Consider the following 13,375-nt stretch of genomic DNA (forward strand, 5'->3'; position numbering starts at 1 on the left):
TTTCACAATCTTAAAATAAAGTGGTGATCCTAACTGATCTAAGACAGGGAATTTTTATTAGGATTAAATGTCAGGAATTGTGAAACTGAGTTTAAATGTATTTGGCTAAGGTGTATGTAAACTTCCAACTGTATGTCACCATTAGTAAACATATGTAATGCGGAATTGCTATAAAAGAGTAGTTAAAGACATATAGAAAAGGCTGAGTAGAGAGATGAATGCAATTGAAAGAACCAGAATTTTTTATTTTCGACTTTACATTTTTTTGTGAGCTTCATGTATTTTGACTTAGTTGACAAAGAAAGTTATAGCCTTACTGCTGTATTGGCCTACAAGTTCCTGAAAAGTTCCCAGACTCCCAAGCCATAGACTGTTCACTCTGCTACCGTTCACTCTGCTACCGGAGCATCGTCCCTTGGACCAACAGGCTCCGAATGCACTGTATACACACTCCCACACAAAACCATCACACATTCACATACGTGCGCGCAAGTGTGTACACACACATACACACACACACACACTTTTGCACTCATCATTTGCTGCTGCTACTCTGTTCTTTATTTTTTACTTGTTTTATCTATCCAAATTCCTAGTCACTTTACCCTGCCTTTATGTAGATATCTACCTCAAATACCTTGTACCTCTGCACATTGATCTGGTACTTCCTGTATATAGCTCCATTCTTGTGTATTTTATTGTATTCCTCTTGTGTCAGTTACAATTAAATTCTTTGTTATTTTTAAACTCTGCATTGTTGGGAAAGGTTCATAAGCAAGCATTTCACTGTGAAATCTACACTAGTTGTATTCGGCGCATGTGATATTTTTTGGGGATTTGATTTGTTTTTGCGCAAGACATTCAATAATCTCTCAGAAGTTACCTATATTAGAGTTCTGCACGGATCCGTTTTTGGAGCTGCACCCGCCCCTCGCCGACCAAACTGATAATTAACTGAATTATCGTAAACAAATATCTGTTTGCATTTTTGCAGGCTGTGTATCCATCTACCAGGTTGTTGTCATCCTTGTCCACAATGACTCCAAACTGTTATGTTCACCATTTTCGCATGAGCTTGGAGTCAGGGAAAACAAACTTGGCGACATATTGTCACGTGGCAGAGGAGAACAAAGCTCTTCCATCTGCAGCAACAAATTATGAATGTTCCAGCACCACACAAATAGGCTACTAATGGACAGTTCCCTGCTCCACTCTCTCGCTGCGTGGCTGGTAGCCTAGGGTAGGTCTGCCTCACCGCTCACATAGCCTAATAGAATGTGCAACACAATTCAACGTAAGAAGCTCCTGAGTAAAAAAATAATGTTTTGAAACATTTCGACCCGCAATATAATTGTTCTGAACAGCAATAATGTTTTCATTCCACCCGCCAGATGATTTTTTGGGGACGTTCAACTGCGGTGAACTGACCTGAGGCAAGACTCTAGCCTTAAGCTGTCTGGATCTGAGCGATATTCATCTGTGATAAAAGCAAAAATAAATGCTGTTGAAAAATGTATAAATACATTTTGAGTTGATGTGAAATATTGACCTCTGTGTTGTGTTTGTTGTGTTGCAGTCCAACGGCCAGACCCGAGGCCAGCAGCTCCACATCTTCAGCCCCTGCCAAGCACAGCGGTCCAACCCATAAGATCTGCCTGGTGTGTTCTGACGAGGCCTCTGGCTGCCACTATGGAGTCCTCACCTGCGGAAGCTGCAAGGTCTTCTTCAAGAGGGCCGTTGAAGGTTGGTGACATAATGAACACTCACGCACACAACTCCATTCATGCACAGTCCTACCCTTCGTTGACCGACTATAGTAGAACATACATAAAGGCAAATCTATTGTGGTGATATGTACATTGAGTTCTGCAGTAGTACACTTGTATATCCTTCCGTTGACACAACATGTGGACCCTTTAAGTGTTGTCCTTACCTATAGGATAGCCTAGATATTAGAACAAAAGCATACCACTTGGTTCTTTATTCAAAATTCATTTGAGTTGAATACTTTATTGAACAAATATTCTAACATTTTTTTTAAGATTAAGAGGAGTGACATTTTAGGTTCACACAATAATCAGAAAAGGTTGCCTTAGTATTACACCAGCTAGGGGTAGGATAGTGTCTCATGGTGTTCCGTAAGGCTGTGGTGTCTGTGTTGCTATTATTGTGTCCAACCCATAATGTTCATATACAGTGCATTCGGAAAGTATTCAGACATGATTGAGGGATTCGGTTAAATGCGGATGACACATTTCAGTTGAATGCATTCATTTGTCCAACTGACTAGGAATCTCCTTTTCCTTTACCTTCCCTTGACCTTTTCCACATTTAGTTACGTTACAGCCTTATTCTAAAATGGATTAAATCGTTTTTTTCCTCATCAATCTACACACAATACCCCATAATGACAAAGCAAAAACAGTTTTGTAGAAATGTTTGCTAATTTATTAATCATGTAAAACTGAAATACCTTATTTACTTAAGTATTCAGTCCCTTTGCTATTAGACTCAAAATTGTGCTCCAGTGCATCCCGTTTCCATTGATCATCCTTGATATATTCCTACAACTTGATTGGAGTCCACCTGTGGTAAATTAAATTGATTGGACATGATTTGAAAAGGCACACACCTGCCTATATAAGGTCCCACAGTTGACAGTGCATGTCAGAGCAAAAACCAAGCCATGATGCTTCCGAGTGGCGCAGTGGACTAAGGCAATGCATCTCAGTGCCAGAGGCGTCACTGCAGTCCCTGGTTCGAATCCAGGCTGCATCACATCCAGCCGTGATTGGGACTCCAATAGGGCGGCGCACAATTGTACCAGGTTTTGCTGGGGTAAGCCTTCATTGTAAATAAGAATTCGTTCTTAACTTACTTGCCTAGTTTAAATAAAGGTTAAATAAAATGAGGTCAAAGGAATTGTCCGTAGAGCTACGAGACATGATTGTGTCAAGGCACAGATCTGGGGAAGGGTACCAAAAAATGTCTGCAGCATTGAAGGTCCCCAAGAACACAGTGGCTTCCATCATTCTTAAATGGAAAAAGTTTGGAACCACCAAGACTCTTCCTAGAGTTGGCCGCCCGGCCAAGCTGAGGAATCGGGGAAGAAGGGCCTTGGTTAGGGAAGTGATCAAGAACCCGATGGTCACTTTGACATAGCTCCAGAGTTCCTCTGTGGACATGGGAGAAACTTCCAGAAGGACAACCATCTCTGCAGCACTCCACCAGTCAGACCTTTTATAGTCGAGAGGCCAGACGGAAGTCACTCCTTAGGAAAAGGCAAATGACCAGCCTGCTGATCTACCGCTGCTTAGTGACAGATCTATAACTAACATTTCTGTGAATTTGGTCAGGTCGCTCAGAAAGTTACATATTGCAGCTACGTAGCCTACATTGTTATTCCAAGCTCACTACCACAGTCACTACCAATGTACCAGTCACTACAATCCCTTTTTAAGTCCATTGAATTGTTCTGAATATTTGAAAAGTGGGCAGCAATGCTATTGTTACTCCTATTGTCATTGTTCATGGCCATCTGAATATATATATATATTTATGTTACTGTAGGTGTATTTACAGTATAGTTTAACACAACCATTTGATTCACATGAAAGTGCATACATGAGTGTGTTAATTGTATTCAAAATAAATAAAATGACTATCCATTTGTCAAATTAAAACCTTGAGTTTAAATATAAATATCAGATAGTCAAATTTAATATTTGAGCATGATTTTTTTTATTTCAAGGATAATCTCAACATATTGTATACATTATTCAACTTAACGTTTACTGGTGTAAATTACCAAGTAAAAAAAATATTTACTATTTTGTAAAAATGCATTTGTAATACTTTAAGCAATAAGATGTTATATATGTTATTTTTGTCTTTCTTCCCCCATTCTATGGTTGATGTCGCTATGGTGAAGGATGGAGAGCACGACAAAACACAGATGGTAAATAAAACCCACCTTTTAATAATGCTTCTACTTTATTAATGTCCCTCAATCACTGTACTGGAAATTTGATTTGACCTGATATGCAATATTAAACACCAACAGTCTCTCCTGTGCCCTCCTTTGCATGAATTTGTGATTTGATAATTCATCATCTAATTTGGCTTTAAATGCTGTTTTAATTCCTGCTTGGAATGTGGGTCTATTATCACTTCGCTAGGAGAGTTAAGAAATGTATTTATGCACAAAATCCAACAGCGTTATAACTGCAATGATTCTAATGATTTGTGTGCACCTGATCAAGTTGTCATCCTAAATAAAAAAAATGCACTTCACATTATTTGCTTTTACTGGATAATGTCTTTGTGAATGTGTTAGTAGCAACGGTCATCAAAATTGTTAAACGGTTTTAAAAACAATTAAACAATTAACGATTAATTTTTAGAATCCATCAGCTATTAACTAAATTATAGCACATAAAACATTTGCCTGGCTATCTACTTTGATTTCAGAGCACTCTGTCTGAGTGTGCCAGATCGCAGAATAACAGACGGGTTTATGAACACTCAACAACCCGTTAAATATGGCCGGTGTCAGTAAACATCGGCAAAAAAAGCGTGATTAAATTGTTGCCAGTAACATAGTTGCAGTCACCAACGCTCTGGATAACATAAAAACAGCCTAACCAGCTCTGCTAGAGTGAGTGTTCTCTATGTCTGGAAGTACTGTAGCTAGCAAGCTAGACAATTTTAGCCAGTTAGCTTGGGAGCTTGACTGCTGTTGTTAGGTCAGAAGGCTCGGATCAACCCTACTCCTCGGCCAGAGTGTCCAGTGTGTGTGCTATGAACGCTCCGAGAGCGAAACGCTCTGCATTTTATGAACGCCCAGGTTGCACTCTGGCACTCCAGATTGAATTTACAAATGCACCCATAGTATAAACCAGCCTTTAGACTTGAAGTCTTTGGTTGTTTAGTACATGGCCTCACACGTGAATGCTTATAGAGATGGGTGGGGCTAAGGCTTAAGAGGGTGTGAACGATGCTAAATGGGTATAGACAAAGAGCTAGGTTTACTAAAACATTCATGGGCCATTTTCTCAAAAGTTAGGTTACAAGTTTATCAACTTTCAAAGCAGAAATACTTTCCCATTGTTCCTCAACTGTAGTGTATGATATACCATTTTCGAGCTGCTCTGAGTCAGTACTTTTATCCAACGTAAAAAAAACACAATCTCAAATTTTGCCACAGGTCTGCATCCACAGAACAGGGGTGCATCCACCAAACACTTGCTCTGTCTAACCTACCTGCACTCACCTGCGCTGTCTAGACTGCCTCATTAATGACTGTTGTTGTTACGTCCTCTTGTATAATTCAACAAGTGTGTCAATAGCAGGATACCCTCTAATTAAAAATCAACAGGCTTGGCTCTAGATTACACCTATCTAAACATACTTTACATTGTTTGCGAAACCAGACATACAGTGCATTCGGAATGTATTTGGACCCGTTGACTTAATACACGTTTTGTTACGTTACAGCCTTATTCTAAAATGGATTAAATTGTTATTTTTCCTCATCAATCTAAACACAATACCCCATAATGACAAAGCAAAAACAGGTTTTTAGACATTTTTGCAAATGTATTAAAAACAAAAAACGATCACATTTACATAATTATTCAGACCCTTTACTCAGTACTTTGATGAAGCACCTTTGGCAGCGATTAGACCCTCAAGTCTTTTTGGGTATGACACTGCAAGCTTGGCACACCTGCATTTGTGGAGTTTCTCCCGTTCTTCTCTGCAGATCCTCTCAAGCTCTGTCAGGTTGCATGGGGAGCTATTTTCAGGTCTCTCCAGAGTGTTAGACGGGGTTCAAGTCCGGGCTCTGGCTGGGCAACTCAGCGTTGTCTTGGCTGTGTGCTTAAGGTCGTTGTCCTGTTGGAAGGTGAACCTTCACCCCCATCTGAGGTCCTGAGCGCGCTCTGGTAGGTTTTCATCAAGCATCTCTCTGTACTTTACTCCGTTCATCTTTCCCTCAATCCTGACTAGTCTACCAGTCCCTGCCGCTGAAAAACATCCCCACAGCATTATGCTGCCACAACCATGCTTCACTGTAGGGATGGTGCCAGGTTTCCTCCAGACGTGACGCTTGGCATTCAGGCCAAAGAGTTTAATCTTGGTTTCATCAGACCAGAGAATCTTGTTTCTCATGGTCTGAGAGTCCTTTAGGGGCCTTTTGGAAAACTCCAAGTGGGCTCTCATGTACCTTTTTCTGAGGAGTGTCTTCCGTCTGGCCACTACCATAAAGGCCTGATTTGGTGGAGTGCTGCAGAGATGGTTGTCCTTTTGGAAGGTTCTCCCATCTCCCCAGAGGAACTCTGGAGCCCTGTCAGAGTGACTTTCGGGTTGTTGGTCACCTCCCTGACCAAGGCCCTTCTCCCCCGATTGCTCAGTTTGACCAGGTGGGCAGCTCTAGGAAGTGTCTTAAGTGTGTTATTTTTAGAGGTCGACCGATTATGATTTTTCATCGCCGATACCGATTATTGGAGGACCAAAAAAAGCCAATACTGATTAATCGGACGTTTTAATTTTAAAAAAAAAAGTATTTATTTGTAATAATGACAATTACAACAATACTGAATGAACACTTATTTTAACTTAATATAATACATCAATAAAATCAATTTAGCCTCAAATAAATAATGAAACATGTTCAATTTGGTTTAAATAATGCAAAAACAAAGTGTTGGAGAAGAAAGTAAAAGTGCAATATGTGCCATGTAAGAAAGCTAACGTTTAAGTGCCTTGCTCAGAACATGAGAACATATGAAAGCTGGTGGTTCCTTTTAACATGAGTCTTCAATATTCCCAGGTAAGATGTTTTAGGTTGTAGTTATTATAGGAATTATAGGACTATTTCTCTCTATGCGATTTGTATTTCATATACTTTTGACTATTGGATGTTCTTATAGGCACTTTAGTATTGCCAGTGTAACAGTATAGCTTCCATCCCTCTCCTCGCTCCTACCTGGGCTCAAACCAGGAACACATCGACAACAGCCACCCTCGAAGCAGCGTTACCCATGTAGAGCAAGGGAAACAACCACTCCAAGTCTCACAGCGAGTGACGTTTGAAACGCTATTAGCGTGCACCCGGCTAACTAGCTTGCCATTTCACATCGGTTACACCAGCCTCATCTTGGGAGTTGACAGGCTTGAAGTCATAAACAGTTCAATGCATTGCGAAGGGCTGTTTGAATGTATGCTTACGAGCCTGCTGCTGCCTACCATCGCTCAGTCAGACTGCTCTATCAAATCATAGACTTAATTATAACATAATAACACACAGAAATACGAGCCTAGGTCATTAATATGGTCGAATCCGGAAACTATCATCTCGAAAACAAAACGTTATTCCTGTTACATTGCACAACCTTCAATGGTATGTCATAATTACGTAAAATTCTGACAAATTAGTTCGCAACGAGCCAGGCGGCCCAAACTGTTGCATATACCCTGACTGCGTGCCATGAACGCAAAATGACACAATTTCACCTGGTTAGTATTGACTGCTAACCTGGATTTCGTTTAGCTAAATATGCAGGTTTAAAAATATATACTTCTGTGTATTGATTTTAAGAAAGGCATAGATGTTTATGGTTAGGTACAGTCGTGCAACGATTGTGCTTTTTTCGCAAATGTGCTTTTGTTAAATCATCCCCCGTTTGGCCAAGTCGGCTGTCTTTGTTAGGAAGAAATAGTCTTCACAGTTCGCAACGAGCCAGGCGGCCCAAACTGCTGCATATACTCTGACTCTGTTTGCAAGAGAAGTGACACATTTTCCCTAGTTAAAAGATGTTAGCAGGCAATATTAACTAAATATGCAGGTTTAAAAATATATACTTGTGTATTGATTTCAAGAAAGGCATTGATGTTTATGGTTGGAGCAACATGTACCTTAGCGATTATATGCAACGCAGGACAAGCTAGATAAACTAGTAATATCATCAACCATGTGTAGTTAACTAGTGATTATGATTGATTGATTGTTTTTTCTAAGATAAGTTTAATGCTAGCTAGCAGCTTACCTTGGCTTCTTACTGCATTCGCATAACAGGCAGGCTCCTCGTGGAATGCAATGTCGTCCAAATCGGCGTCCAAAAATACCGATTTCGGATTGTTGTGAAAACTTGGAATCGGCCATAATTAATCGGCCATTCCGATTAATCGGTCGACCTCTAGTTATTTTTTTAAGGTCAATCATACCAACAAGTGCCTTCAGAAAGTATTCATTCCCCTTGACTTATTCCACATTTTGTTGTTACAGCCTGAATTGAAAATGTATTAAATATAATTTTTTCACACCCATCTACACACAATACCCCATAATGACAAAGCAAAAACATGTTTTTAGAAATGTTAGCACATTTATTGAAATACAGAAGTACATTTACGTACGTATTCACTCCCCTGAGTCAATACATGTTAGAATAACCTTTGGCAGTGATTACAGCTGTGACTCTCTAAGCTTTGCACACCTGGATTTTACAATATTTGCATTCTTTTTTTAAATTCTTCAAGCTATGTCAAGTTGGTTGTTGATCGTTGCTAGACAGCCAAGCCTTGCCATAGATTTTCAAGCCTTGCCATAGATTTTCAAGACAATGGTCAAAATGGTAACTAGGCCTCTCAGGAACATTCAGTGGCATCTTGGTAAACAACTACAGTGTATATTTGGCCTTGTGTTTTAGGTTATTGTCCTGCTGAAGATTAATTTATTTCCCAGTGTCTGTTGGAAAACAGACTGAACCAGGTTTTCCTCTAGGATTTTGCCTGTGCTTAGCTCTATTCTATACCATCTAAACCGCTGTGAAATATATTTTCCATAACCTTCTTAGACTTGCTTTGAATAAAAATGATAGATCTATACCTCACTTTCTATGTGAATTTGGTCAGTTCTCCCAAAATATTACATATTGCAGCTTTAGTCACCATTGGCCTCATGGTGAAATCCCTGAGCGGTTTTCTTCCTCTCCGGCAAATTAGTTTGTAAGGACGCATGTATATTTGTAGTGACTGCGTGTAAAGTGTAATTATGTAATTAACTTAATTAATAACACTATGCTCAAAGGTATATACCATGTCTTTTAAAAAAAAATTCTTTAACCCATCTACCAATAGGTTCCCTTTGCTTGTCATTGAAAAACCTCCCTGGTCTTTGTGGTTTAATCTGTGTTTAAAATTCACTGCTCGACTGAGAATTGCATGTGTGGGGAATGGTGGCAAGATTATGTTATAATACTTTTATTGCATCATGGTTGTTTTATTCAACAGAATAGAGTATTCTTAATTAACTATTGTGTGTGTGTGTGTGTTCTACTGAGGATGGGCCTCTGGGAGATAACACTGACAGGAGATTTACGATGTCTTTTGTGTGATAAAACCGAAAGAGCATTCCAGAGCATGAGTTAATGTTTGTTCTATACCGTACCAGGGAGAGATGGTTCCAGTTTGGAGTCGGAGGGACAGACACTGGTCTATACAATGAAAACTGTTGACACAGCAGATATTGTCTGCTATGTGTTATAGGTATCTTTCATACAAATCTTAACCTTGTTACCCGTTCTATATATCTGTTGTTCGTCATGTAGGTTGAAAGGGGTGTATCTTGGCTATAAAAGACCTTTGTACTTTTGTCTCAACGGATCATCAGACACGGTGATTCGTCGACCAGCCATCGCTATTGCAAAGCTCTCACTATTGTGTGATAAGTTTGTCTCTCCTCATTTGATAGTAAAGAAATCAACCACCACAGGGGTACAGAGATGAGGTAGTCATAAAAAAAGATTATGTTAAGCACTATTATTGCATACTAAGTCCATGCAATTTATGTGACTTCTTAAGAAATGTTTGACTCATGAACTTATTTAAGCTTGCCATAACAAAGGGGTTGAAAACTTATTGACTCAGGACATTTCAGCCTTTCATTTTTTTTATTAATTAGTAAAAAATTCGAAAAACATAATTCAACTTTGACGTTATGGGGGTTTAATCCTTTTTAAATTCAGGCTTTAACACAACAAAATGTGGAAAAAGTCGAGGGGTGTGAATACTTTCTGAAGGCACTGTAAGACAGCATGATATTGTGTATAAAGGCACCCCTGGGATTCTCGCAGCAGCTCTCTTACTAACCGGACACCCAAGTCATGCTTCCAACAAGAGTTCCCATCCCTCTTCCATCTCCCACTACTTCCATTCATCCTGATCATGTTCTTAGTAGGACTGGAGCTAGCCTGGCAAACAGGGCTAGCCTCGCACCGCCAGCCAAGTCCTCTTCACTAGCCTATAGTACGACGAAGGGATTAGAGAGCGGATGCTTCTGGGATTCAGCTGGCACTGTTTGTTTAGTTTATGGAACGATTGTTTGCACTGCTGTTTGCAATGGCTGATGTTCCCATGGCTGCAGTTGTCACTAGTTACCACAGCCACAAATGGCTTAACCCCGCCTATTTCTCTTCTAAAAGGTAGACTCAGCAAAATGACGTTGCCACGGGCAGCACCGTAGATATTGAGATGAGCGAGATTCAACACTTTGCTCTCACAAAGTCACACACAGTATCTACGCATGTGCACAGGTTCGCTTCACGCTATTCACGGCATGGTAGTTAGGGCACCAAAATAGCTGAGAAGTTGAGCCTCACTCTTCAACGCTCTTACGCTATATATACAAAAGTTTATTTACCCCTTCAAATGTATTTATTTATTTAAAAAAAAATTTTTTTTTATTGAATATCCGAAACATACAATATACTTGCAGTGAAGCCGCTCAACAACTACACCACACCAGTCATCCAACAGACTCCCATTCAGAGCGACACACAGAAGCAATGGTCAATGGACAGATCTACCACCAGGACAAAAAACATGAACCCGAACCCTCCAAGATCCCCCCACAGTTCCCCAATAGCTGTCCCTCAACCATTCGAGACACCTCCCACAGTCGTCGTCCCCCAAGAAGAAAAATAAAAAATACAATTAATTCCATTCACACCCCCAAGAACCCCCCAATGCACCAACAACCAAGATAATTAACGAAAAAGAAACAAGGAAAAGACAGAAGAAAACAGCAAATAACAATGCAAAAAGCAATAATAAAACAAAATAATACATTTTGAACAAAGGACATCAAGGACAACAAAAATCATAACAGTAATGCCAACTGTATATGGTTGTGTGCATGTCTGGCACTATTACATGTATGTGTGTGTTCTTGTATGTGTTTATTTGAATGAGAGAGAGAGAGTGTGTGTGTGTGTGTGTGTGTGTGTGTGTGTGTGTGCATGTGTACAAACACCTGCACGGCATCAGCCTCAGGCAAACCCGGCATTAGTTGTAAAAACACTGCCCTTCAGTGTCATTCGAACTGACTTTTTATTGTGTTTTATTTAGACTTTAAATTATTATTTTTTTTAACTTTTATCTTAGAATGATGGTCAATCTCCCACACAGCAACTCCACTCCGACATGTCTCCAATTCCACATCCCAACCCTCAGCTTCCCTCAGCCCATCCCATCTATCTCTGCTGGCCACCCACTTCGGGTTTCTACGCGACACATATCTTTCAACTATGCTGTGATGTTTAACGTACAATTTCAATCTTTCTAATCGGATAGAATCCACAGATTGCGAATTGAAGATAAATACTTTTACTAAGAGTATTAGTAATTGACTGACCCGGTCTCTCCAGATCTCCTAACAGTACTATTTCGAGGGTCAATTTTAGATCAATGCCACCCCTTCAAATTATTGGATTTGGCTTTTTCAGCAATACACGTTGCTGATAGGTGTATAAAATTCAAGCACACAGCCACGCAATCTTCGTAGGCAAACATTGGCAGTAGAATAGTCTTACTGAAGAGCTTAGTGACTTTCAATGTGGGACCGTCATAGAATGTCACCTTTCCAACAAGTCAATTTGTCAAATTTCTGCCCTGCTAGAGTTGCCCCGGTTAACTGAATGTGCTGTTATTGTGAAGTGGAAACGTCTAGGAGCAATAACGGCTCAGCCGCGAAGTGGTAGGCCACACAAGCTCACAGAACGGGACCGTCGAGTGCTGAAGTGCGTAGCGCATAAAAATCGTCTGTTCTCGGTTGCAACAGTCACTACTGAGTTCCAAACGTCAGCACAAGAACTGTTCGTCGACAGCATCATGAAATGAGTTTTCATGGCCGAGCAGCCGCACACAAGCCTAAGTTTAACATGTATCGGCTGGAGTGGTGTAAAGCTCGCCGCCATTGTACCCTGAAGCAGTGATAACGTGTTCTCTGGAGTGATGAATCACACCTCACCATCTAGCAGTCCAACGGACTAATCTGGGTTTGGTGGATGCCAGGAGAACGCTACTTGCCCCAATGCATAGTGCCAACTGTAAGTAATAATGGTCGGGCAGTTTTTCGTGGTTCGGGCTAGGCCCCTTAGTTCCAGTAAAGGGAAATCTTAACGCTGCGGTATACAATGTCATTCTAGACAATTCTATGCTTCCAACTTTGTGGCAACAGTTTGGGGAAGGCCCTTTCCTGTTTCAGCATGACAATGCCCCTGTGTACAAAGCAAGGTCCATAAAGAAACTGTTTGTCGAGTGTATAAGTTGTATAAGAACTTGATTGGCCTGCACAGAGCCCTGACCTCAACCCCATCGAACACCTTTGAGATGAATTGGAAAGCCGACTGCAAGCCAGGCCTAATTGCCCAACATCAGTGCCCAACCTCACTAATGCTCTTGTGGCTGAATGGAAGCAAGTCCCCACAGCAATGTTCCAACATCTAGTGGAAAGCCTTCCCAGAAGAGTGGCAGCAAAGTGGGGGACCAACTCCATATTAATGCCCATGATTTTGGAATGAGATGTATGACGAGCAGGTGTCCACATACTTTTGGTCATGTAGTGTTTGTGAAATTTCCGCATTTCTATGTTTTGTAGTAAAAAAGACAGAGGAAGATGTGTTTCCAATTTACATCATCATCATAATTGGTTAAAATCACATGATGCACATCCATGTCATTGGAAACACTGTTTTTTCTCCAAAATATAGAAACGTGCCATTTTCACATATGTTGGTGTTAGGGTGGTGCTGGAGATGATGAATTTGAAGTTGAAATATTTTGAAATTTCTCTTTAACCACGTGCCTAAACTTAAAATGTGCCTAAACAAAAAATGTTTTTGACGATATAGCCAATGTTTTTTGGTATTTGGTATTTTATTAGGATCCCCATTAGCTGTTGCAAAATCAGCAGCTACTCTTCCTGGGGTTCACACAAAACATGACACATAATACAGAATGACATAATACAGAACATCATTAGACAAGAACAGCTCGAGGACAGAACTACATACATTTTTAAAAAGGCACACAC

The 13,375-nt window shown here is 40.3% G+C and overlaps 1 protein-coding gene across 3 annotated transcripts in view; it reads left to right on the forward strand.

Annotated features, from left to right (window-relative positions):
- The window catches only part of LOC115148516 (glucocorticoid receptor-like), a 91,681-nt gene that overhangs the window by 60,590 nt on the left and 17,716 nt on the right, over positions 1–13,375 (forward strand). For all 3 annotated transcript variants that reach the window (XM_029690464.1, XM_029690463.1, XM_029690462.1), the window contains exons 3-4: positions 1,577–1,743; positions 3,932–3,958. In XM_029690464.1, coding sequence (XP_029546324.1) covers positions 1,577–1,743; positions 3,932–3,958 — 194 coding nt within the window. The remainder of the gene's footprint in view (positions 1–1,576; positions 1,744–3,931; positions 3,959–13,375) is intronic.

Source organism: Salmo trutta, chromosome 15 (assembly GCF_901001165.1).
Source record: "Salmo trutta chromosome 15, fSalTru1.1, whole genome shotgun sequence".
NCBI classification, from domain to species: Eukaryota; Metazoa; Chordata; class Actinopteri; order Salmoniformes; family Salmonidae; genus Salmo; species Salmo trutta.